The 27533-nt window shown below is 27.7% G+C and overlaps 4 protein-coding genes across 4 annotated transcripts; 1 reads left to right on the forward strand and 3 right to left on the reverse strand.

Moving 5' to 3' along the window:
- The first annotated feature begins 769 nt into the window (after positions 1-769).
- Positions 770-2714, forward strand: LOC145758183 (uncharacterized). The gene is made up of 3 exons (XM_082572494.1): positions 770-1184; positions 1713-1866; positions 2204-2714. Exons 1-3 carry the CDS (start codon positions 1013-1015, stop codon positions 2550-2552), a joined length of 675 nt encoding a protein of 224 aa, XP_082428620.1. The 5' UTR covers positions 770-1012; the 3' UTR covers positions 2553-2714.
- Positions 2676-18407, reverse strand: LOC145758167 (uncharacterized). The gene is made up of 24 exons (XM_082572493.1): positions 17825-18407; positions 17290-17648; positions 16558-17018; positions 15927-16014; positions 14594-14803; positions 14073-14220; positions 13185-13299; positions 10876-10974; positions 10501-10604; positions 10166-10259; positions 9875-10058; positions 9230-9652; positions 8827-8912; positions 8573-8648; positions 8334-8461; positions 7923-8089; positions 7689-7841; positions 6918-7128; positions 6177-6298; positions 5905-6027; positions 5592-5756; positions 5423-5502; positions 5249-5353; positions 2676-3870 (listed from the first exon to the last, which is right to left on the reverse strand). Exons 1-24 carry the CDS (start codon positions 18364-18366, stop codon positions 3740-3742), a joined length of 4374 nt encoding a protein of 1457 aa, XP_082428619.1. The 5' UTR covers positions 18367-18407; the 3' UTR covers positions 2676-3739.
- A 1484-nt stretch (positions 18408-19891) lies between these two features.
- On the reverse strand, positions 19892-23025 carry LOC145742142 (uncharacterized). Its single transcript, XM_082559913.1, has 4 exons — positions 22395-23025; positions 21897-21972; positions 21365-21553; positions 19892-20877 (listed from the first exon to the last, which is right to left on the reverse strand). Exons 1-4 carry the CDS (start codon positions 22440-22442, stop codon positions 20264-20266), a joined length of 927 nt encoding a protein of 308 aa, XP_082416039.1. The 5' UTR covers positions 22443-23025; the 3' UTR covers positions 19892-20263.
- A 1287-nt stretch (positions 23026-24312) lies between these two features.
- Positions 24313-26102, reverse strand: LOC145742153 (uncharacterized). The gene is made up of 3 exons (XM_082559925.1): positions 25527-26102; positions 25277-25447; positions 24313-24924 (listed from the first exon to the last, which is right to left on the reverse strand). Exons 1-3 carry the CDS (start codon positions 26100-26102, stop codon positions 24313-24315), a joined length of 1359 nt encoding a protein of 452 aa, XP_082416051.1.
- Positions 26103-27533: the final 1431 nt, after the last annotated feature.

Raw genomic sequence — 27533 nt, forward strand, 5'->3', positions numbered from 1 at the left:
ATTTACCATACTACTAGCAGTAACATGTTTTTAACATTTAATAATCATTTTACTTTCTTAAAGGTATGCAAATGCGGTTAGAAATTGCACTTTAGTCTGTTATTACCCCAAATGTTAAAAAATAATTGTCAAAACAAAAATGATTTATTGCAAATCACGAAAAGACGACAAACCGAGACAGCGGTTGTGACTTAATCCGATTTTCGACATATTATCAAACAAATATTCAGTTGATTGACAATTTAAACTGCAACATTAAAAAACTAAATATTATTAAAACCGCTGACGTAGGTAGGCTGTAGGGGGATTAAAAATATATACAATGCCTAATTGTCTAACAACAAGTTTTTCGCGCGTCGATATTTGAAATACCTGTAAAAACCGCAAGAATTTAATTCTGCAAAATTGAAAAGCAAAATTCAATCAAAACCATTGTTAAAGATATTGCAAAAAAGTGTTTTTTTACTTTGCTTTTGCGGTGTTACCCATAACAACGTTTTCATGGTTAATTTTTCAGCTATCAAGACGTTTACGTTTGACGTATATAAACAAAAACATTGATAAATTAACGTAATAATTTGCTACATCACCGAGCCTCGAATCAGACAATAAAAAAGCGTGGTTACATATTAACCTCGGGGTAGCAGGCCTAAACAAATGACATCATGTGTTATTAGCAAATTTAGCAATGGCGTAATCTTCTGAGCTAGAGATACAACTAGCTTTTGTTCTTACTATCTAAACACACCATTGCAGTTCGACCGGAATTTATAGCAAAAGCGATTAAGAACCTGATTACATCAAGCCTTAAACAAGGTCTTTACACATATCAAAAATTAATTCGTTTGCGGCCACAAGTGAGTAATAATTAATTGGTGGTCCCTGCTATTTTTTCCTTTTTCGTAAATACGGGGGCGTTTATACCTAAGCCCAAGACAAATACTACTTCACTGTAAAACTTGCAAGCAGTAGCAGCAGTACGAAAAAGCTAAAAATTTTATAAAATTTTAAAATGGAGTTGACTGGTTTTCGACTATGCCAAATGATCTGGTTTTTTGTACTTTGTAATGAAGCAACTTCAACTTATAATTTAAGTAACGATATGGAACCACATCCTAGTCGAAAAGTTGGAAAAAAATCAATAAAAGCCGAAATAGTCGTCAGAAATTGTAATCTTATTTTAGGTAAGGGTTTTAGAACTATTTAAAAAATATACAACTTTCTCATTTTGTTTTGAAATAAAAAAATACTTTAAAATTATTTTAGCAGTTTTTTAATATTAAAAAAATTAAATATTAGAAAATAGTTTAAAAAATTATTTAAAATTTTTTTTTGAAACAAAATAGCTGTATAGTTTTTAGGCAATTGAAATATAAATAAAAAATGGCGGCTAATTTTTTTTACGGATGCCAAAAAAATTATATTTTATGTCATCTCTTTAAACATTTTATTAGAAAAGGGCTTAATTTTTTCAGTTTAAGCTATCTGTAAACGCCGGGCTCAAAGGCAAATAGTGGGGCATTGGTGCGGTTCGAACCAGAAACCTTTTAGTGGGTTTAAGTTATCCGTAAACGCCGGACTCAAGGACGAATAGTTTGGCATTGGTGCGGCTTAAACGTAAAACCTTTCGGCTCGTAGACCAATGCCAGGACCGGTTTATAACGCTACCCGAACTACTTTAATATTTTGACCAATAACTGTCAATTATTTAGACACAACAGCGCGACCTGGCGGGAACTCAACATGTTTATATTACGGGCGAGAATACCAAGAAAATGAGAAGTGGATAGATATAGAAAACTGTCGTATTTGTTTGTGTCCAAGTGGAAATCCAAATTCGATAAAAACTACTTGGTGTTGTAAAATGTAAGTGTTTTTATCAACAAAAAACAAAGAAATTTTCAATTAAAAAAAAAAACAAATTTAAATTCAGAAAAAATTAGAAATACAAATTTAAAGTGACTTAACAGCTAAAAAATTATGTTAAATTTAAACTACCATAACAATAGTTAAACATTTTTAAAACAAATGCTTTTTTTTAACTATTTTGGTAAAAATATAAATTTTTAACTAAGTAGAAAAAATCCGATACTAATATTTTAACACAAGTTAGTTTTATAACCAAAACAGTATCATTATAGTATTTAAAAATTATTATAGAAACTATAATTTTTTTTTATTGTTAACCAACTTTTTTTAACAGGGAAATGATTCCCGTAAAGTTACCTAAAAACTGCCAAGTCGATCCCGCTGGTCGCCATAGCAACCTACCTCCCCCAGCCCAGTGTTTTGCCCCCCTCACCCGTATAGGGACAACTATTCTACAACCCAAAACACAACGTGCGTGTAGATCCCAACGACTTCGAAAAAAACTCGCGGGAAAAGATTGGGTTCCTTCCCGCGATGAACTGATAAAATTCGCGATGTCAATACCGCGTCGTAGAAGTAACGTTCGCCGTAACGCGATACGAAAAACAGAAAGAAACTCCATGCAAGTTTCAACAAGAATATCGTTTGAAACTTTCAAACTTTTTTGTCAAAACAAAAAGTAAAATTTTAAAATATTTTTTTGGATAAATTTTTTTTGAAAAATTAACTTATTATCGCTTGTTTGTATATTATGCATCACTGTTTTTATTTATTAAGTTTCTTCCTTTTTTATTCTTATGTAAATACTCTATATTGCTATTTATTTAATAAATCCCCCAATCAAGCAAAAAGGCAAAGTTTAAATCAAACTTTAAAATTTGTAAATAAATGGCTTGTAATTTGGTAATAGGAATAATAATAATAAGAATAGCATTTCATACAAGTAAAAAGGATAGGCACTAATATAATTAACATAAGAGCAATTATTAGAAGCAAGGGCATCGATATTTACAACAAATTACAGAAAAAGCGAAGAATGTTCAGTTTTATATTTTTACATGGCCGGTAGAAGGCAGCAAAGAGTTTGTGAAACTTATATAAATTTTCTTATTAGTTTTTTACATAGTAAAAAACAAAATATACAAGTCAATTTTTTAAACGCACCTTTTAATACTTATATGTATCAATTTTTAATCTAGTTGGTAATAAAAAAAAATTTTTTAAACGTGATTGTCAGCAAAATTATTACAGAAATAAACAAAATAATATTTTAGTTAATACTGCGAATATTTCTTACAGAAATTAAATAAAAAAAACTTAAAAAGCACATCTTTTGAATTTATAATATGAAAAATCAGTAAAATTATAAAAAAAAACTTAAAAAAATAGTTGTAAAAAAATGAATAGCTACCGAAAATTAATTAATTTGTATTTAGAACCTTAGAACAAACTAACCAATTTTTTTTGTGTTTAATTAATAATTAAATGTTTTATTTTAATTTTTTTTTTATATTTTTATAAATTTTGACTTTTGACCGAATTTCTTCAATTTTTGGCATAATTTTCCTAATCGATGACGTGTTTGTTTACTTAATGACGTCATCTTATATTATGATGTCATTTAATGTTGTAAATACAGGAAAAACATTTCCTTTACACCTCGACCTTCGATTCCGTGCCAATAAATCCGTTGTTATATGACGTCACAAAGTAACTTCGCCAACAGAATGTCGCGAAGTATGACGTCATAATATTATCAGTTTCGAAAAATTACCAAATTTAAAAAATAATTGAATAAATATTTAAAAAACCAAGAATAACAGAACGAAGTTCCCATTTACAATGACGTAATAAGTAGAGTGTTATGACGTCATACAAGCCCGGTGCGATATAAATTTTTCATGTTCCGAGTGCGCACGTGCTCGTCGTCGATTTCCTTGCAGTTAAAAATGGGGAACCACCCGGTTTCGCCGTCTCTTAATCGCTCCCCTTCCAACCAGCCTGTGACGTGGTGAAATATTATTAAATAGTTTATCCCCAATACTTATGCTACCAAATATTATATTTCGACTTAAAAATAAGATGAAAATAATTTGTTTAATTTTAATTTTAACACACCAACCCATAACAGTTAAACTTTAACTAAATTTATGTATTTTCATACCACAAACATGTTACTAGTTTGTCTTAAAATGTGAATTATGCTACCAGTTTGTCTTAAAATGTAAATTATGCTACCAGTTTGTCTTAAAATGTGAATTATGTAACCAGTTTGTCTTAAAATGTAAATTATGTAACCAGTTTGTCTTAAAATGTGAATTATGCTACCAGTTTGTCTTAAAATGTAAATTATGTAACCAGTTTGTCTTAAAATGTAAATTATGCTACCAGTTTGTCTTTAAATGTGAATTATGCTACCAGTTTGTCTTAAAATGTAAATTATGTAACCAGTTTGTCTTAAAATGTAAATTATGTAACCAGTTTGTCTTAAAATGTGAATTATGTAACCAGTTTGTCTTAAAATGTGAATTATGTAACCAGTTTGTCTTAAAATGTGAATTATGTAACCAGTTTGTCTTAAAATGTAAATTATGTAACCAGTTTGTCTTAAAATGTAAATTATGTAACCAGTTTGTCTTAAAATGTGAATTATGTAACCAGTTTGTCTTAAAATGTGAATTATGTAACCAGTTTGTCTTAAAATGTAAATTATGTAACCAGTTTGTCTTAAAATGTAAATTATGCTACCAGTTTGTCTTAAAATGTAAATTATGCTACCAGTTTGTCTTAAAATGTGAATTATGTAACCAGTTTGTCTTAAAATGTAAATTATGTAACCAGTTTGTCTTAAAATGTAAATTATGTAACCAGTTTGTCTTAAAATGTAAATTATGCTACCAGTTTGTCTTAAAATGTGAATTATGTAACCAGTTTGTCTTAAAATGTGAATTATGTAACCAGTTTGTCTTAAAATGTAAATTATGCTACCAGTTTGTCTTAAAATGTGAATTATGCTACCAGTTTGTCTTAAAATGTAAATTATGCTACCAGTTTGTCTTAAAATGTAAATTATGTAACCAGTTTGTCTTAAAATGTAAATTATGCTACCAGTTTGTCTTATACAAATGCCAACATTTCATTTCATAAGCCAACATAGTTAAATCTTAATTTTTAATCTAATATAGGAAGTAGTTGACACTGTTCAATTTATTTTATTAAATTTTGGTCGGTGGCAATTCAAACGAATTTTAACAAATTTTTGAGCACAAAATATTAAATAAAAATTGTGTATTTTATAATAAATCCTTAGTTAAAGATTTAGCCTGTAAGTGTTTACTGGTTAAAATAACCTAAAATTACAACAAAATGAAATATTTACCGTCAGACGTTTTCTTTAATACTTGCATAACATCATCAGTATCTATTGACAATTCATCAGGTTGTTGAGCTTCATAAGGTTCAACACAAACATATTGGGGACAATCTAAAGTTAATTTAAATTTAAAAAATTTTCAAACAATGAAGTTATAAAATTTTTTTAATAATAACTTACCCCAACTTTCGTAGATGCTTTCACCCTCCCCTGAAGGGGTAGGGGGGCTTAAAGCCTTCGTCCAACGAGATAATTCGTTTCTATGGTATCAAAAAAAAACAGAAAAAATTTTTAAAAAAGTGAAAAAAAAATTTTTTTCGGCAATTTTAAATTTAATTTATTTTCTTACTGAGCAACTGGATTCAAAGTCATTTCAACTCTTTTCCCAGCTTGATTCTCCAGTAAAACCAGAAAAATAACATTGTCCTGAACAGCTTTTTCATTTACACAGAGAGTTGATCTTTTGCACCAATCAAGTACTTCAAATCTTGTGATATTTCCTGTTTCCAAGTAACTGAAATAACAAAAAGATAATTGCAATAATTAAAAAATTAAATAAATTTATGAAAAATGCCCTTTAAAAATAAATGATTTAAATTACATTTGCCTAATATATTAAAATAGATTCTTGTTTATTATGTTTAAATGTTACAAATTTTAACCTTTTTTTCCTGGCAATAAATAAGACATCTGTAAATAAAAACAACCACAATTTGCTGGTTTTTGTTGCTTTCTTGTTGTCTGTTGCCATTGAAACCGACATCTCCCCTTTTTTAACCAAACTCCTAAAAAATGTCCAAAAAAATAAAAATAAAAAAATGTCTAAAAAAAAAAAAAAAAATTTTTTTAGCCATATTAATTTAAAAATTGCTCAAAAACAACAAAAAAAATTTTTTACCAAACTTTTTTAAGTGATATAAATAAATTAGCATACCTAGACTGTGATACAAGAGCGAAGGTTTTAATAGAAAGTGAATAATCGAGTTGACTTGCTATCTCAGCTAATTGTTCGGTTTGCTGCATTTTTCGTGCACCTTCGTTACATTTCTTCACCAACTAACATTTACCAAATTAAAAAACATTTATACTCTTGTGCACTACAAAGTACCAGCATAATTTGTACACAGTCTTAAATGCACATAATATAAATAATAAGCAGGCAGAATTATTTAAAAAAGGGCCAAAACATAGTTTTTTTTTTTGTTTTTTTTTCCATATCACCTTAAGGTGATAGGTTTTATATTTTTTTATTGGGGAAGGGTGTGCTGTTATGACATGTTTAAGCTATCCGTAAACGCCGGGAAAAAGGGCGAATAGTGTGACGTTGGTGCGGCTCAAACCCGAAACCTTTCGGCTCATAGTCCAATGCCATGACCGGTTCGCCACACTACCGGCCCAAACAATAGATTAAGTCAAATTTATATATATTAGAGATTAGTAGACAAGATAAGTTTGTATATATGCTCATTTTGTAGAAATAAAAGAACTGCCATTTGTGGTGTGCAGGTAAATTATTACAGGCAAATATTAGCATATTACAAAATTTAAAATGCAGCCTGTATGCAGGCAATCAAGTGGTTTCTATAATATTATATTAACCAAAAGCTACTTAACTTAAAAATTCAGATATTAACCCCCAAAAAAAACTTTAAATTTTTTAAATATATTTTCTTACCTTATTTACAACACCCAGAGCATGTTTAGCTTTCTGGCACATTTGTTTATTATTCGCAGAATCAGCTGCTTTAATAATAGCTGATACTAGTAAAGGTAATCTTGTTACTCTCTGCATAGGCAACATGAGGAATGAGAGCAGTGGTAATTTATTACAAACTGGAGAAGCTTCTAAGCGACATAACTCTGCACTGAAGTTATCGAGATTTCGTCTGTCCAGGTTTAAAAATTACAAAAAAATTAATATTAAATTAGAAAATAATTTTTTACACAAGTTTTAAGGACCAAAAAATATTTTTTTATATAATCTATGTATAATAAAGCTTAGTGTCCTTATATGTATGAACAATTTATAGTCATATAAAATAACTAAAAACTGCCATTTGTGGTGCACGAGTAAATTATAGCAGGTAAATATTAGTTGAGTGTTGCAACTATTTTACAACAATTAAAATCCCATACATAGGGCCTGCTATCGACTAGTAAACTATATTGTATTTTTAATAAAACAAAAAAAACCTATAATGTAAGAATATAAATTTCCTTAATTAAGTAATGGATAATCACTATTAAGCAAATAAGAAATTCATCCAAATTCGATTAAAAAAACCACATACAAAAAAAACTTAAATTAAAAGCAAATGTATTAACGTGTAACACTTATTTTTACTAAAAACAACCGGAACTTGAAAAAAATATCACATTGTTAATATGTATATACAATTTTTAACATTTTTCTATAACTCATGAAAAAAGAAAATTGTTAACTTACTGTAGTTTAGTTAGAACTCTGTCTTGGTAAACTTGATTTTGAATATACAAAACATAAACGTTGAAATCAATCTGAGCATATTTTGCAACCAATTCGCAAACTTTCGACAAGTATAAATCCTTCCAAAAATGTTTTTCTAATTCTTGTAGAAACCTTAAAAAAATAAAAAGATTTTTAAAAATTTTGGCATCAGGACTTTAAAGTAAAAAAAAGAATCTTAATTTTTGTTCTTACTTTTTCTCAATAGTTTGTACAGTCTCAATATTAGAGAACAGATGATGTCTTTCTTTAAGTGGTAAAATGTCATGACTTTCCATTGCCCAATCTTTCATGAAATGTTCAACCAAAATATTCAAACTTCTTAAATATGAGGCTTGGGAGGTCAAAACCTCAAATTGGGCCTAAAAAATTTCAAAAATAAATTTTAAATCTTCTTATACGAAAATCTTGTATCCAAAGACAATTTAACAAAAAATAATTTAAAAATTCTGTTACATATTTTTTTAAACATGAATAAAGTATTTTAAAAAATAAAAAATAAATATCAAATGACGTACAATTTAAATTTCAGATATTTACTCAAAAAAATATAAATTTAAAAATTTGAAGTGTTTACTAAGAAAAATTTTAAAAGAAGGTTGCTACCTGTTGAAGTTTAATTTCTTGTGGAGTCATTTCTTTGAGAAATGAACTTCCCTCGACCTCTGGAATCGATCTCCAAAGAGTTGAGGTCCCAAGATCCTCGGACATAAATTCACTTTTCCATTCAGTAACTGAAAAAAATTTTAAAAAACAAATTTTAAAAAATTTCAAAAATAAATTTTTTAAATTAAAAAATTCTATAAATTTGTAATTTTGTTTGTATTTTAAGTAAATATTTTCACCTGGTTCTCCTCTCTTAGTTTTTCTGTTCGTCCTTCTCGCCATTGAAGCACAAGACAAAGTTCTATCTCGATATATCTGACAATGGAGAATTTTAAATTAAGACCAATTAGTAAGTTAAAAATTAATCCAGAAACAACAAAAAATATTTTTTTAAAAAGAAATAAAAGGCAACAGTAAAATAACAATTTGTTCAAATTTTAATGAAAAATTACCAAATAATAACCGATAAATTTAAAAATTGGTTAAAACTTACTTGATACAGAGGTTCTGAATTAAGAAATTTTGAAGAGCCAAGTTCATCATTTTCTGTATAAGGAGAAGGTGGAACTACGCTGGTAGCTAAAATAAAAAAATCTGGTCAAGTTTCACTATCTATACATTATAAAGCTTAGTGAACAATTTTAATGTACAGTCAATTTATAGGCTTACAAAAAAAATAAAACTAATACTAGTGGTGTGTGGATAAATTATCATAAGCAAATATGAACTAAGAGTTGCACCAAAATTAAGACAATTAAAATTCCGACTGTACAGCAGGCGATTAACTAGTTTTAACTTAAAACTTAATTTAGCAACAAGAAAATATTAAAAAATAAATATTTTTGTACAAAACTGTAAACTCTAATATAAAAAAATATAAAAAAATCAAAACTTACGATGAACTTCATCGTCACGATCTGGCAACGGAGGTGCAACATCTTCCGCCATGTCATAACTCACTTGATCACTACTTCCATCCACTCTCACCATCGGAGCAGGGGTTGTGACTGTGTTCTGACCCGGTATGACAAGCGGGCTGGGACAATGTGGCCGTGACATAAGTCTCTGCATATTTGAAGTCATGAGCCCTGTTTTGTAGTCACCACCGTTGTTTGTGTCCGGTGGAAAGGTTATGACCTCGTTGTTGGAATTAACCCTTGGGGTAGGAAGAGGTTCACGTGGAGGTAGAGGTGGATCTTGGCGGGGTAAGGATGAATCGCGGGGCAGTAAATTGGGGTAAGGGGGTTCAGAATAAGATTTTTCATGTTTAATTGTTGTTTTGGGAGATCCATGAAGAAAACTTTGAACTTTTGGAGCATCTGTGGTGATTATAAATTATAAAAATTAAGTTATTTGATATATTTTATATTATCAAAATTAATTTATTAGTTAAAATTATTCTTAAGCTAAAATAATGAAAATGTTTACATAAATTTAAAGCTAAAAAAATGCAAGAATTTAAAGCTAAAAAAATGCAAGAATTGACTTTTATAATTAATTTATTAAACCTATATTTTAAAATGACATATTTTTTAACTTACCATTTTTGTTATCCTTTTTTCCTACTTCTTCTAAAGCTGGGTAACTTAATGTTGTAACCCCTAATTGCCCCTGACTTAAAGATTTTTTCGTGTTACGAGGCCGGGGTAAGGGTGGGTTACTGTTTGGAGTATCCTGACTTTTGCGGCGACTTACTGGGGCCGAGTTGTCATGGGGTAACATTTTCTAAAACCCAAACAAATGAAAATTAAAAATTATACAAAAAATAAAAAAAAAAACAGTTGTTTAAAAACAAACTAAAATAAAATCTCAAAAATCTGCAAATTTTTTACCGTAGGATTGATATTAGGTTGGGAATTTCCCTGTGTTGCTACCTCCCCATCTCCAGAGCTTTGCAAACTTCCCCCACTAACCCCTGATGCACTTCTGTTAAAATATTAAAGTTTTTCAAAAATAAAAGTTATTAGTTAAGCGATAACATAATTTACTTATGGTAAATAGTCTAGTAATTAACAACTAAATATACATTTATTTTTAATAACACAAAAGATTAAAATTTTTTGAATTTATCGATAGTCTAGTAACTAACTTATCTTTATTGTTAAACTATTTATATATTACTATTTTTAAATGTCAAAACTTGATCATAAAACGTTTAAATGTTTACCCAGATTGTTCAGAGTTGGTGTTCATGGTTTCAACATCATAAGTCCCGGAATCTGACTCAAAACTTTTCGAGAGAGAGTCGTCACTATTTTGATCTTTCTTGTTCTGTTTAAATTTATAATTTATTTGTTAACTTTATGATAAGTTTTACTTTACCTAATAAAAATAAGAAAACAAGTAGTAACAAACAATTGGTGTTATGTTTATTATAAAATTAAAAAAAAAAACTATCTAATATTTAATAAACATTTTTATAAAATTTGTATATACTAAAATATGGTAAACAATTTTATAATTTATATAAAAAATATAGTTCTTATAACTTTAAAATTTTTTTTTTAGATATTATATGTTTTATGAAATGTTTTTAATTTACCCTTTTGTCATTCTTTTTCTTTTTTCTTAATATTCTTTCACTTATTCTTTTCTTTTTGTTTCGTTCTTTACCAAAATCTGTCAAAACCTCATTTTCATCCTTGCAAAATAAATTTTACAATTTACAAATGTTAGAAAAAATAAATAAAGTGCTGTATTTTAACACAAGTGGAAATAAGCGATATAAACATATCAAAAAAACTTAAGCTATAAACACCTAGTTTAAAATTATTCAAAAAGGTACAAATTAATTGCCCCAAAAAAGAATGCACTTGACAGTACAAAAAATTCAATTAAAAATTTTCTTTATTTAATGTTTAATTAATTAATGACATATTTCCTTAGTTTAAAAATAATATTTGTTTTTAATTACCAAATAGAAAATATTGTGCCTACAAAAACATATTTTTAAAGTGATAAAATGTTACAATTTAATTGCACAACCTTCCCTTTAATGTACAAGAAAATCCAATTAAAAGCAAAACTTTGTAAAGGAAATTTCTTTTAAAACATGTTTTTAAAGATATTAGGTTACGGTGGTTGACTTTTTTATGTATTGTTCATTGATGTGACGCAACAAATCTAGTTCTCTATTCTTTAGAAATTAACTTAAATAAGGTGAATATAGAAAGTACCTCAAACAAAATTATTACAGTAATTTAATTAAGTTTAAAACTAAATATATCATATTCATAATGTAATATAACATTCTTTAAAATTTAATAATAACTATCATTTAATTATATAAGTACAAAATCAACAATAAATTTAAATTTAATACTTAAAACACCCAATTTTATCTTCTATAAATATTTACATATATGGTTGAAAGCTGTATAAACAATAAACAGAAATTGGCCGGTGTCTGAAATAAAATATGAGTCAAATATAAGCAACTTGATTCTCCATAGAATGACATAATAATTGTGCAAAACAGTTACAGCCTTAAGGTAAAAGAAGAGTCAATTAAAATAAAAGTTGCTACAACACAAATTAAGCTGACAGAGCACAGTTAACGCTTACGTGATAATTAACTTATTGCTACTTGACATCTGAAGTTTTATATACTTCAAAGTGCATTTTATTTGCTGAAACTGATTTATTGAATTTTTGCAAACACAAAATTAGCAGCAATGTTATAAAGACTAAGTGTTTATCTTAAATAAAACAATTAGTTGTAAATGAAATATATATATTTAAACAACTATTATAACTGATACCATAAAATAACACTAATATGTTAATATTAATAATACTAGTGAATGAATTTAATATTTAGTTCGAAATTGCATTATTTTTTTGGCAAACACTTAGAAAAAAGAAAAAAAATAGCCAATTTTTTTTTTAACAAACTAACAAAAAAAATGCCTAAATTTCAATACAATCTAAATAAATTGATAAAGTTATGGGACAAATTTTTTATTATAAATTCCCACACGAGACACCTGTTTGTTGAGTAACAAGAAGTCATTGAGAAATTAACAATTACAAATGCCCATTTTTTCTCAGCCCTCTAAGAAAATTTTGGCTTCAAAAGTCCAATAAGGAAATGAGGGAACTAATCAAAAGCTTTTGACATTACAAAAATAATTAATCCATTCGTTTTCAAGTAAAATTAAAGGGTGTAATAATTGTAGAGTATATTTAGAAATTAACCACCAGAACCTATTTATTATGTGTAAGTTACAACTATTATTTTTGATTATTGAATCAGATAATGTTAATTAAATCAATCATTACTAAAAAAAATTTAAAAAAAAAAAATAATTAAAAAAAAAAAGTCAACTAAAAAAAATTAATAAAAAATTATGATAAGCGCTATATATATTTTTTAAATTTTAAACTATAAAATTTAACACAAATTGAGCACATAACTAGTAGAACACTCATAAGCTAAGTACCATATAAATCAACAAACCACAGTAGAATAACCATTTGCGTTAAAAATTTTAACAAATATAAAAAAGCTTATTTAAAGTTATAAGATTAGCATACAATTTCCAAAACAACCTAATATTCTATTTTTGTGAAGGTGATGATCACGTGTATTGAAACGTGATATTTAAATAAACAAGAACTTTAAAAATATAATTTAAATGACAAGTATCAACTATTAAACTTCTTTAATAAGGATACGTGACATAATAACATATAAAAAAACTGTCAAAGTATGAATACAAATGTCACAAAAACATATAGTTAAAAAAATGCAAGTAAATGTAAATACAATCTATATGTTATCTTAATTTAGATTATATATATAAATATTTTTAAAAAATATAGTTTTTCGCAAGTTTTTTTGTATTTTACCTTATTTGTAGATTTGGATTCTGTTTGTTGGTTATCTTTACTTGAAAAAATATTGAACGGTTTTTTCTTCTTTGTTTTCTTTGTAGTTGAACTAGATAACCCTTCTTCACTTGTACTAAAATTAAAATTATAAATAAATGTTTATTTTTAAATATAATAACATAGTTAAAAAATTTTTAATTGATATTTTTTAAATTTATTTTATAATGATGAAATAAAAATTTTAACGAAACTTGGGTTAACTTTTAAAAATAGATATTGACAATTATTTTTAGTGCATAAAACTCTTAATAATTTTTTGGTGGCGTAAAAAAAAAATTGCTAATTTAAAGCCTTCATAAAAAAGTAAAATAAAAAAAAATATATATATATATATTAATTTAAAAACATTTAACAAAACATATAACTACAAAAAAATTAGAATCTAAAAATAGAAGATATGATTAATATCATACCATTGAACATAATCATTAGAAACAATAAAATTGCATCATAGATTAAAATAAGCAATAAAAATTATAAACCAATTTCTCCCTACAAACAGTTTCAGTTCTACTTTTTATTTATAAAATTTCAAATGATTTCACGATTAGAATTATTTACATTCACAGTCAAAGTAAATAACCATCAAAATGTCTGCATCAACCGCAAATTATTCAAACTTATTTATATAAAATTTTCAATGGTTGCTAATAATAAATTTTATTTTATTACTTAACTTATAATAGGATATAACATTTTTTGGCCTAAAGAACAAAATAAAAAGTATATATATAAAAATACCAATAAAAATGCATACTGAATATGCATTTTAATATTATTTACATTTATTTCAAAGAAAAAATATTTTCAACCATTTTTCAAATATTAATGAAAGTTTTTAATTACCCCGATCCACTTCTATTCCTTGTTTGTGGAAATTCACCCCCAGACAAAACAACAACATCGGAATAATTAGTTTTTTGACGTACAGGTAATTGCGGTGAGTTGTTGTTACTTGAAGTTACTTCAACTTCTATATAATTCAACTTCTTTTCTATAAAAAATAGATTATATAATGAGCAATTTTAAACCGTAAATTGGAATGTGTTACATTGTATTGTGTTAATTTCATAAAATACAGGAATTCTGCATAAAAGCAGAAAAAAAAACAGAAATAAATGCTAAATTTAAGTAATTTGTTACAAAATTATCTTTTTTAAAAGTTTTAAAATTATCTATTTTACAATAAAGCACCCTAAGAAGAAATTGTGTCTCTATTACAATTGAGTTTTTAATAAAAAATTAAAAAGTATGTTGTCCCCCAAAATTAAAAGAAATTATCTAATATCCATATTAAACACCTACAACAAATTGTGATTAAAAAACCTAATAAACTTTTAAATAAATGTTAAATTTCATCAAATTACCTTGCCCAGATTGATTACTTTTTGCTAATTTTTCCTTCAAATCATTTACAATCCTTAACTGCTTGTTTTTACTATACATCTTACTTCTTCGCCCCACCGAGTTATCAGGGGGTAATGGTGGGGGTTGTGAGGATAAATTATCATCCGACAAAGGTCGAGACTTGCCCCTTGAAGGTAACTTTGGGGGTTCGCGATCAGGGGGTGGTGGGACTAGAAAATAATAGGGGATTTTATATGAGATAAGAATAGGTTTGTTGGGTGAATTTCGTTCCATATTTAAGTTTAAAAAATTTTGATTTTTAAAATATATAATCTGGAACAAATGAGTATAAGATAACGGTCAAGTTTTAAGATGTACTTTCCTGCAGTTTCTTATCATGATTAAACTGCCAATATTTAATTTTTACTTTTCTAAACTGTTAGTTTAGTCTAATGTCTATATAATAAGGTTTAAATTTTAATTTTTTTTTATCTCATAAAACTACTTTCAGTATGGTATAAGTGATAACATATTAGAATATATCACAAAATTTTAACAAAAAAATTTAAGTTTATTTTCAAATTGAACATCTGACTTTTACTGGTACAACTTTAAATAATTTTAGAAGTTCTTATACAAGCTGCAAACTCTACTAACTAAAGACTGATTTCTATAAAACTGTTTAAAATAAGTTGTCATTCATCAAAATCAATTAAATGCTTAGATCATCAAAACTAAATGCAACTCTTACTACAAAATATAAAACTTTATCATGAAATATGCTTAGCTTTGATAAAGTTCAGTCACAAATTGCACTACCATAAAAAATCTCTCAAGAGAAAACAGCTGCATTAGTTAACAGTTGAAAGCACAAACACATCAGCAAATTATTTAACCCTTGCTTATTATAACACTGTGTAACTCTCTATATGATTTAAAAGATAGATTTCTTTAAACTTTTTATTAATAATTTTTAAGGTGTCGCTTCCTGAAAGTGTCAATCATATCTATATTTTTTTTTTTAAGTATAATATTATTGTATATATAAGACAAACATCTAAGATTTTTATAATATTTCCTAGAAAAAAACAGGTGCAGTTACAAATTAAATGTTTAAGTTATACAACTACTTAAAAATAGTTTTAAAATATTTATATTAACCCTTTGACCATGAGTTATTTTGTATTCATGTATTTAATTTCACAAATATAAATTTCTGTTTTATTCAGTAAATTATTCAGTCAGTAAATATATATAGATGTTAGAATTATTGTCTTAATCCCATTTTTTTACTTTAAAATCTTATTAAATATCATTAAAGCACGAACAACAACAACAGGTTGTGTTACATACCGTTGGGATCTATTTCGTGGTATTCCCTCTTGGATTTAACATTAACTGGTGCAGGTACAACTTGATTGCTATAATCTATCACTGGGTACTAAAAAAATATTTTAAAAATTCACATATTCAATTTTATATAAATAACATTATTAAATAGGAATTAATTTTTTCTATATTTTGAATACACTTATTTCTAGATTTTACCATTTTAAGGTACTGTTATATTCTAACCCAACATCAAATCAAAAAAAAAAATAAAATCCTTTTTTAAAACTAGACAACCAACTAAAAAAACTTATTTTCTAGTTACCTACTAATAAAAATGTAATTATATAGCCGGCATTCAAAGTTTAACAACTTAACACATTTGAAATGTGAAGAAATGACTAAAGTTTAAAATTCTTACTAACACAAAGTAATTCTTAGAATATACCCTAAGGCAACAGTTAATAAATGTGACAATTTAGTTAAAAATTTACAAAAATTAAGATAAGCTAAGTGCATGTAAACAAATCTAGAATTACATTAACTCAATATTTATTTTAAAGTTTATGGTTAGACCTAATTAATTGATGTTTAAATTTAAATTTTTTTTTTATTAATTTTTTTGGTGAAGTGAAATAGAATTTTTTATTCTCACCTTTTCATCAATATCTAAAGTTTTTGGCTTCATTTCAACATATTTAATACTGGGTGACGATGTTAAAGTTGACCCTCTCATGGGTAAATATTCCTGTGGATCATAAGACCCAGAAGTTGGGGGTTGGATCACCATGTTTCCAAAATTGTTACCCTCCATTTCTGCTTGAACTTCATAAACACCCGAGGTTATTTCATCACCCTCAAAGTTATAGGATGTTGAAGTTTTGGGTGAACCTTCAGTAAAATCATCTAAACTTTCATAAATTCCAGTGGGAAGCTGATGATCTAACGCTTCTTCGAAACTTTTTTCATAATCGTCGCTATCATGATCGGTTATTACTTCAATGTTTTGATTTATTGTTACAATTGTATCATTGTTGTCACTTTCATTTTCTTGTTTGTTTGTTGTTTCAATGCTTTCTGTGTCTTTAGGAGAAATGGAGCTTACAGATTTGGATTCTTGAAAGAAAAATTGAATACTACAATTAAAAATTTAGTTACCATATACTGCTTACAAGTTGATATTTTAAATAAACAATTTAGGAGAAAGTTTATGGGTTGATTGCTTGCTATAAAATTTTAATTAAACCATAAACTTCTTAACAAGCTGTGATCTAGATAATTAAAAACTATTTTTAATTATCTTACTAGACAAATAAAAATTGCTTACATGCAAATAATAAAAAAGATAATTGTTAAACAAATATTAGAAATGTAAACAAATAGTTACCAGTTAAATCGGTATTCTCAATTTCTTCAGTAATTTTTATGTCATCTTTTTGACTTTTGTTTTGAATTGAAGTAATATCATATTTAAAAGTATTTTGTGCAACTTCTATTTTTTCTGTTTTGACTTTGAATGGTGCAGGGCTATAAACCTCAATTGATGAACTCCTATTTCTTGATTGTTGATTAACCGATGTTAAATAAGGGGTTGGACTGCTCACATGTTGCCACTGATTTGATCTTTGTTTAGATAAAGTTGGTTTAAGTTTAGGTTTTGTGTTTGTAGATTCTTCAGGTTTAGCATCAAACATTTTCTTGATGGTATCAAAACCAGGACTTTTAGGACTCCTTTTAAATGATGATCTTCAATAAAATTAAAAATTTATTCATCTAGTACTTTAATTTTTATACGTTAACAAGTTTTTTTTAAACACTCAAATATATATTGATTAAAGTTTTATAGGCACTTTTTTGCAAATATTGTTTAGCTTAAATGCATAACAAATCGTACCTCTAAATAAAAATAAATATTTCTTTACCTATTTAATTGCTTTCCTCTGTCTTTTACTTGCAATAAGTTCTTAGAAACTGGAGGAACTTTAGTGTTTAACTGTTTGGATTCAACAATTTTAGGTAAAGATTTGTGCTCTGTATCAGGAATATTTAATTTTGCATCAACTGTTGTTTCATCTTCTAATGCTTTATTTGTATTTAAAGTTTTTGTTTGTGTGGCTGGCAAAGTTTTTGGTTTATTTAAATTTAATTGAGGTGCAGGTCTCCATTTTTTCTCGAACGGACTTTTTGGTTTCATTTCTTGACTTGTTTTAACTTCAAGTTTAGAGTGACTTGTATTTTCTTCTTTTATTTCAGTTGTTACACTTTTTGTCCAACTTTTAGGGGTCATGTGGGTCAAAGAACCCATTCTAGACAGTTGAGTGTTAGAATTATTATCACCACTTTCTTTATTCTTTTTTACAGAGGTTAAATTTGTCGGTTTTGTAGCTATAACAGGTTTTGTTATAGTTTTGACATTACTTTGCAAATTGTTATTATTATTCATGTTTCTTTTTGCATAATCCATTTTTTTATAGTTTTAAGAATACTAGAAAATAACATGGTTAATTTAAAAATTAAAGTCTTTTAGCGGTTAACTATCAGACTATACTTACGTACTGTACGTAATCTCTGACTGTAACGGAGAAAAATATGGTCTAACAGTTTAAAAATAGATTGATTAAAAATATACAAAACAATGCCCAATTACAAAAATACTGAGTCAAAGTTACTACCGCATTACCTGGAGCCTACTAATTTCTTGTATCACTCACTACTAGTTATTTTTAAACTAGTTTTACAAGTTAGATACAAAATTGAGTGGGCTACATTTTTAATTTTAACTTTTTATTACCAAGCCACCTACAACGTACCTCTATACAACTAGAGTTATTGTTTTAACTTTTTAACTAATTGTCTTTTTCATTATCATAACATTACTAATTATTAAAGCTGTTTTTGACAACCAACGATGCTCACCACAATGCTTAATTGTTCTTCAATTGTTCCTTGATTTTTGTAATCGGCAATTTATATTAAATTATTTAAGTGTTTCCCCTACAAAAATAAAACATTTAAAATTTTATCCTCTATTATTTAACAAGATTATATTTGTAAAACAACTGCACATTTTATCTTTCGAAAGCTTTATATAATTGTTTATTAAACGTATCTTAATGTGCTTTTTAGTAACTACTATATTTAAAAGTTTATTTTTTGTATTTTTTTATAACATGATTTTTTTTGTAATAAGCTTACTAAATGTATTGTTAAATAATTACTTCTTAACCATATAAACTATAAAAATTGTTAAACTGAAAATTCATAGATGTTACTACTTGAACCTATAGTTTAAAGTTACTATGTAAAATCTATGAACTTGGGCTGAGAGTTGCATTATGGTATTTAACTTTTAAGGTTAAAAAAATAAATAACATCACCTAATTAATATAGCTTTGTTATTATTTTTTTTATAATTAATTGTTAATAATAATAAAAACATTTTAATTTATTAGGTTTAAAATATTATTCAACTTTTTACTAATTCAAAAATATTTTAATTTATTAAGTTTAAATTTTAACTCAAAATGAAACTTATAAATATTTTTATTTACCAAGTTTAAAATCTATTTAAAATTAATCTCATTTTTTAAATTGATCAAGCTAGATAACTTTCTAAAAAACACAAACACATTTTTAAACTGAACAGGATTTCTTTTAATTCGTGAACACAAACAAATTTACTGGCAGAAAACAAAAGCTTCGAACAAAAGTGTTTTACAGATTTAAACAATTTGTGATGTCACAATACAAGAAAACGAGTGTGCCAATAATTTAACTCCAATTCCAACGAGAAATGCTGTTGAAAATTTGCATAGCAGTAACTTAATCTCGATCTTTTGTTTTTTGCAACACAATTTTAAACAGGGGGATTAAGTACTACCCAAAACCAAAAGAAAAAAAATGTTTTTTTAAAGTTTCAAAATGTTTTCAGATCTCCATATCAAATTGATCATCTTCTTCAGCCTTGTGATAATCTATTCAGAGAAGAAAAAGCTTAAAAACTTTCCAAAAATAAATAAATAAATGGCGAAAACTCAAATAATAAAATTGAACTATTTACACACAGAACACAACACAAACTGTATGAGGAACATATAAATTTTAACGTATTTTACTTCGTGAATTATTTTTGGTTAGGGATCACAAATTGACATGCATTAAAAGAATTTTAAATTTTATCACCGTTAGTAAAGCGTGCAAATTGTTAAAAGCAATAAAAAACTTGCAAAATCTTTTAGTAAATACATGCAATAAAAAACATAACAGTAAATATAATTAACACACAACAAAACAACAGTGAAACCCATGCAAAAATGTGCTTAGTGGCATTGTGACTAAATAACCCTGTGTCTTGTGCTAGCTTACTGAGACAAATTTCCATCTCTTTTATCTACGGAGCTGATCTGGTTATAGCCATGCATTGGGTAGTGCTGTCTGCCTTGTTGGGACATAAATAATTTTTCCATTTGGGGGCAGAGGTTTCCAGGTATTTTGTTACTTATTCCTCGACCCCGGCCTCGGTTTAGCACAACTCCATAAGGTGGCATTGATTGAAATAGATTGGGTGATGGGTTCTGGGAGTTATTGGCTTGGGACATTGCTTGAGTGATGGCCTGGTTGATTTTTGCTTGTCTCCAAACACTGAGTTGACTGGCTGGGTAGTTTGCACCAGGAATTTTGACCGTAAAACTTTGAGATTTTACTGGAGAAGGGGTAAACGAGTGGTGGTGATGCCAATACCCATCTCCATGGCTGTTCTGGCTTGAAATGTTGTTATTAGGGTCAAAATAGGGATGAGATGGGTGATGGTAAGGGGGAAACTTAAACATGATGGGTGAAATAGGGGACGGGGTGCTATTGTAACTTGAATCGTACATTATAGATCCATGATGTTGCTGCATGTTTCTTTGTCTATACTGCTGTAGAGGACCTTGTGGTTCCATCCCATAATAAGCCATGGGACTTGGAATAATACCTGATCATGCAAGGCCATGCAAATTACAGCATGTTAATTAACAAGTAATTACAATGCTAAAAATATAGTTATTACAAATGCTAAAAATATAGTTATTACAAGATCTAACACGAATATTGATTAGTTATTTAGTAAGCATTTGGATTAGTGATAAATCACCATGGGAATTGTTTACTACAAGCAAAATGAGTCAATATTTTGACAGGAAGTTATTTATAAATGATGCAATATAATGTCATGCTACTATAATTACAATTAAAAGCCCAATTTCCATACAATGATGTAATTGGCATGCAGATTATTGTTAACAAACAAAAATTAAATCTACTACCTATTTTTTAAAAAATGATATACAATAAAAATATGGTATCTAATTTTAAACAAAATATATACAATAAAGCCTATGGGGCTATTTGAAAGGCAACAATGGGATTATTCAAAAAATAAAAATTTATTGTATATATACATCAAAAAAAATCAAATCTACTCAGACCTTTCTTATTTTCTTTTCCGTTCACCGGCTCTGGCTCCTCCACGATCTTTGTGATTGCCTTCAACGAGCTTTTATCTGGACTTGTAACTCCTGGGATGTCAGGAAGATTTGTTGGTGGCGTGTTCGACATTGGAGATGCTCGACATTTCAGTAAAAACGATCGATCGTAAATAATACGAGTTCCTAAAAAAAACATGATATGAATATGCCAATTGTATAAACAAAATGAGTTATTTAAAGCTAGTAAATAAGTATAATTTGTATAATAAAAGAAAGTTACAATACAATATATATATAAAGTATTAAAAGAACAAACAATAAAGTTGATTCCTTGCCACTTTGGTGTTTACTTTACAAAATCAACTTAAAAATAATTTGACACACCGTCTTACAACAATAAAACAAACAATGACAAGTCAAAAACCAAACATTCGATCCTTAAAAGGTTTCACCATACACTGTAAGGGACTTGATTAAATTTCAGGAAATGTAACACGATAAAATAAGATTTTATTAGGTGAATTACCTCCAGGTGTTGTGGAAAAGTAAGTTCCACCGGGTGTTGTTCCATAATCATTGGGTAACTCGGAAAGATGAGAAAGCTAATTAAATTAAATAAATATTGTTAAAAAAAAAAAAAAAAAAAAAAAAAAGCCTAAACCACTTTTTTATAATACATAGAACTGTCAAAAACAGTTGTTAAAAAGCTGTTTGTTCACAAATCACAATGCCATAAAAGCTAAATATATTTGTTTAAGATCCATAACAGTAGGCCTGTTATTCAAATAGAATAGTATAAGTATATATACTCTTTTTTAATATTATAAATGAATATTTGCCCAAATTATTTAACAAGGTATAAAAGCATGCATTAAAGTTGGTAAAGGTGAAATTTATTAAAATTTAGCCTGAGGGAATGATATAATTGTAATTACTCAATGCAAGTCATTATACCTTCACAAAACTTTATGCTTATAGAAAAAAAACCTTAATTAGAAGTTAATGAAAAAAACTTTAAATTTACCCTGACATGGCGAATTGGAATTCCTTGTGGAACGCTGGATTGATTCATGTTGTTCACCCTTTACCTAATACTACTTAATTGTTAATGTTAATTACCTGAAAATTAAATAAAAAACACATAAATGTTAGTTCAAATATTGCTAATTACAGTTTTCTATAAATAGATAGGCCTATATAGTTTTTTAATTGATAATATTACTTTAATGTTTTTGGTTCTCCTATTTATCGGGAACCTTCTGACATGTTTTATCTGTTTAAGTTTGTTTACTCTGTTATTTAACACAAAGAGATGGTAAACAAAAGAAAAATCAAACCTCAGCTTTTTTGCAAAACTTAATCCAGCAAATATAATTTAAAATAAACGTTACCTAATAATTGAACAATTTCGCGTAATATTTTGCTTGCTTATACAAAATTAGGCAACTATTATCGCACTAGTATGCAATTATAATCTCTTTCCCTTAATTACAGTACCAGACTTGCTAGTTTATAATTGTCAACAACTAGATCAAACCCCTAGAGGCTAAATATAAGTTTAAGCCTTTCTAATTTGATCAGACTTGACTATGCACTAATTATTGCAAAGCACAGGGTGGTTTAGGTATAAATTATTGATAAACTGGACCTGCCATTACAAATGATTCCGAAAAATGAGGTTCCTATTTACGCGAAACTTTCACCATCTATGGGAAATTTACTTTACGACTCACTAGCGATAAACAAATACACTTACTGACTTACAGTCACGTGGTTATTGAATAAAGATTTACTCAAAACAACAACAGCTTAAGTATCACAACGTCCCCACAGAACTTATGTTAACGTGTTGGTTCAAATTACGAAAACGTTTGAATGTTCGTTCAACCAATATCAGTCGCAGCGCTTGCGCCACCGCTACGTTTGTTTGTTAACGCAATGTACCTTATATATAAAGCATTTGTTGCACCATTTGGCATTCGTTTCTCCCAACAGATTAAGCCCTAATGCAAGCTAGGCTTAACAACCTTAAACTGTTTACGGCACCAACGCGTAGAGCAATAAAACAACTTGCAAACAAAACAAGATCAAGTAAGGTCAACAACGAGACATGAAGACATTTTGCAACACCGTGATATGGTCGGCTGACTAACTAGGCCAAATGTTATTTATTATTACAATGTAAATATTAATATTACATAATCTTTAAATTAGTAAAAATATTCTAAAAATATTGCAAAAACCCACTTTTATAAACAAATCATATTTTTAATGTTAATTTAAGGTACTAAAATTGTTTATTTAATAACATATTGCGTTTATCCTCAACACGTCGCCGTCTAAAAAGTGTTTGCAAAAATAATTGAAATCGGAAAAAACGTGAACTGTTCAATAGACATTCAGTTACCTTGCGGCGCGAAGCATTAAAACAATCCAATGTAGCAAAACCTAATCATGTAAATAATATATTAATTAAAGGTTTATATATAAAATTTGCGCATGTTTTTTTACAGTACACTACTGGTCTTTCAATTTAAACGTTATTTCTTTATACAGTAAAATTTGTGGAAAGGGTTTCTTTAAAGAAAAAAATATTTCGAGTTATGTAAGTAAAGAATTAAGTCACATCACGAATGCAATTAAACTACAGGTCATTTATTTAAAAATTAAGCTTTCAAATTCCTTTTAGACAAGTAATTAAATATTGTCATTTATAGCCACGTTTATATAATTTATAATGTTGCCTAATGTTTGTTAAAGTAAATTTCAAAAGGCGCTTTTTGTCAGTGTTATAGCTCAATCTGATTATATTTGATCTAGTAGCTGACTAAATATTTTATAAAATTAGAATAACACGATTAAACGAACTAAAAAAATATATTTACACTGCATAAAATTTGGCACAACGCATGCTACAAAAATAAAAACAAACATAAAAACAGTTAATAAATTCCAGAATCTTCCGACCACTTTCTACTAGTTTTACAATTAGAAATCAAAGCATGTTTGTGTGGAAAATATGTCAGTTTTGGATTTGGAATTAGCTTAGGTTTTGGCTTGTTATTTTGCGCTTTGTCATCGTCGCTATTAGTACCAGAATAACCCTCATCTGGGCTGTTCATTAATGGAACATTAGGCAATTTATTTGGTAATAAAGGCGGGATTTTAGGAAGAAAAACGTTATAATTAAGAAATCGTTGCCTAAGAGCAAAAAAGTTTCGATAAGCAGGCGAAAAATAGTTTAAATTTTGAGCAATTTTAGGCAAAGTTTTCTTGCAGTTATCGTCATTACTAATCAGTTTATCAATAGACGTAAAAATGCTTTGCTTAGCCTCTGAAGTAGATGGCCTAGACTTTTCCAGCCTATTAGTCAACCCTATGTTTTTAGATGGAATTGCTGGGTTCGAATAAAAAGGTATTGGAGTCACTTTAAATGGTGAAACTGGTGAGACAACTCTGTCTTTCGTCGGTTGTTTACCAACGTTTACATTTGAAGATTGTGATACAACGTAGGACATGTCCTTGATAGGAGAGAAAGCTTGGCCAGCATGCACCTTTAAAAATAAAATAGTCGGGTTAACCTTTTAAAAATAAAGTTTCGTCTTTCTATTTATTTATCCTCGATGTGGGTCGACTTTACGACCTCAACATAGAGTAACATCAGTTAACCCGACCCAGTCTGAAATTGCGTTTGGCAGTTTGAGATATTACAGAATATAACTGCCCGATAATTTAGCTGCTGATTAAGTATTGACTCAACAGTAGTTTTTATTGTTTATTGCGCGTTACTTAAGGGCATTACTGCACGCGGGCCGTGGAAACCGAACCCAGTAATAACATACAAAATACTGTGTAGGATTCCATTAAGTTAACTTGTTTCACTATATAATAAACAAATATTTTTACCTGTCTTTGATGTCGTCGCAGACTGTTAATATGTCGAAACTTTTTAGCACAAACTTTGCACTGGTACGGTTTCTCTCCGGTATGAATTCTCATATGAACTGTAAGAGAGCCGAGCTGACTGAATGGTGTCGCACAAAACTTGCAAGAGTAGGGCTTCTCACCAGTGTGAACCTAAATGTAATTATTATTAAAATAAATGTGTTGCAACTTTCTGAAATAATTTAAAATTAAAAACATATTTTAAACTTACTCTTTCGTGAACTTTTAAATGGCACAGATACGAAAACGTTCTCTCGCAAAACTTGCATCGAAAAATCTCCAACTTTTTTTCTTCTTCAGCTGGTAATGACGTCACCTCTGACGTAGGGTTAATAACAGTGACATAATCTTTTGGAATAACCGTTGTTTTATCCAGAGGCTTTGGCAGTTCTGTTTCTTCGTCTGTAGTAATTGGAGATATAAATGGTCTTTGGTTGTACTCTAATTTGACATTAGACGATTTTTCAATTGTTGAATCAGCTGTGGAGTTTGGTAAAAATTTACAAATTTCTTGTTCGAATAAACATTGAGGCTGTAACGTGTTTTGACGAACACGTGGTTTGTTGAGACACATTCTCTTTGCCGGGGACTCGCTGGGCGGTGAAGGCGGAGGGGTGTTGACGTCATAGTCAAGAGCATTGTTCTTATTCGTGACGTAAGGTTGAAATATTTGATCTTCTTTAGTTCTGTTAATATCGGAAATATTTTTTTCTTTATTCTGTTCTTTAACTGATTCCTCATGATCTGGTTTCGAAAGTTTTAATTTCATTTGCCGAAACGAATTCATTTTAAGGCCGAAACTGCTACAAAACAATATATCCTAAAATTAATTAAATAAAACCTGCAAACGTCTGCATTTAAAATAAGAAAATTATAATTTAAAAGTCTGTGAAAAGATTTTTTAAACTCTTGCTACTGCATCAGAAAAATACTTTACAAAAATAACTAAAATTGTAAAACTAAATTGTTTTTTTCTCAACTATTGCCACTGTAAAAGACAAATACTAAAAAAAAACTGACTTGATTTTGTAAACTAAATAATGACGTAATTACCCACGTGACATATGTGTCTGGTGACAGCGATTTCTGAAACTGATTTCTCTCTCTCTCTAACTTTCGCTTTTCAACAACGAGAACAATAAAATCTCACGACTGGTTCCTAGAAAATTGGATTGATTTAAAAATGTTGAAGTTGATTCAGGGAATTCTTACGTGGACCGGAGTTAAATGCAATCAGGTTACACGTGCAAATACAAAACTGCGTTAAAAAAACAAACAAAAAATATTTCAATTAAAATTAAAAAATTGTTAAAAAAATTAAAAAGTTGTTAAAAATATTAATAATTGGTGTGCAACTAAAAAATTAATAATATATATTTAAAAGTTATTTAAACAAAAAATATCGAATGGAAATTTAAACTATTTAATGATATTTTTTAAAACAAATAAAATAGTATTAATTGTACAATTAAAATTTAACAACTTTTGTTAGCCACCAATTCTTTTACTAGCTTTAAATATAAGCAAAGAATATTAAATCTAACCTTGCAATAAATATATAAACTTAGCATTTAATTATGAAGTTTAAACCGCCAAGATATACAATTGTTTTACGAAATTACATTTAAATAAGGTAATATAAGAACTTGACTATTTATTGCCTAATTTGCTTCGGAGAAAAACAAAGTTTTATGATTTTACTTTAGAGAATTGACATCACTTACTTTTATATTTCTCGTTAAAGTACTTTAGAATATATGTTATTTGAGACAGAAGGTTATATTACACAACTTGACACTTCGGTTACGTTTGCAAAAATCAATTTTGTTAAAGTCTTTGTCATCTTAGATTACAATCAAGTTCTAATCAACATAAATTTTTTTGAAAAGTTTAAAAATTTTTCAAGTTACATTTACATATACTTAAATTTAAGTTCCAATAATTTTTTTTTCCTAATTCAAAGTTGCTTTTATATTTAAAATTAAATCACAATTCAATTTTAAAAAATTTGGCAACCTAAAAATCATTTCTGAAGTTATTTATTTAGCTTAAAAAACATATATTTGAATTTATACTTAAAGTTTTGTTTAATTTGTTTTTCTAATAAAAATTTAATCCCTTTTCAATTAATTGCAAAAGCTTGGTAAGTTAAAATTTTATTTTAAAATACAAGAAAAAACATAAATTAATTTTAAAATAATTAGCGTTAACTAATTAA

Source organism: Corella eumyota, chromosome 1 (genome assembly GCF_963082875.1).
Source record: "Corella eumyota chromosome 1, kaCorEumy4.1, whole genome shotgun sequence".
Lineage (NCBI taxonomy): Eukaryota > Metazoa > Chordata > Ascidiacea > Phlebobranchia > Corellidae > Corella > Corella eumyota.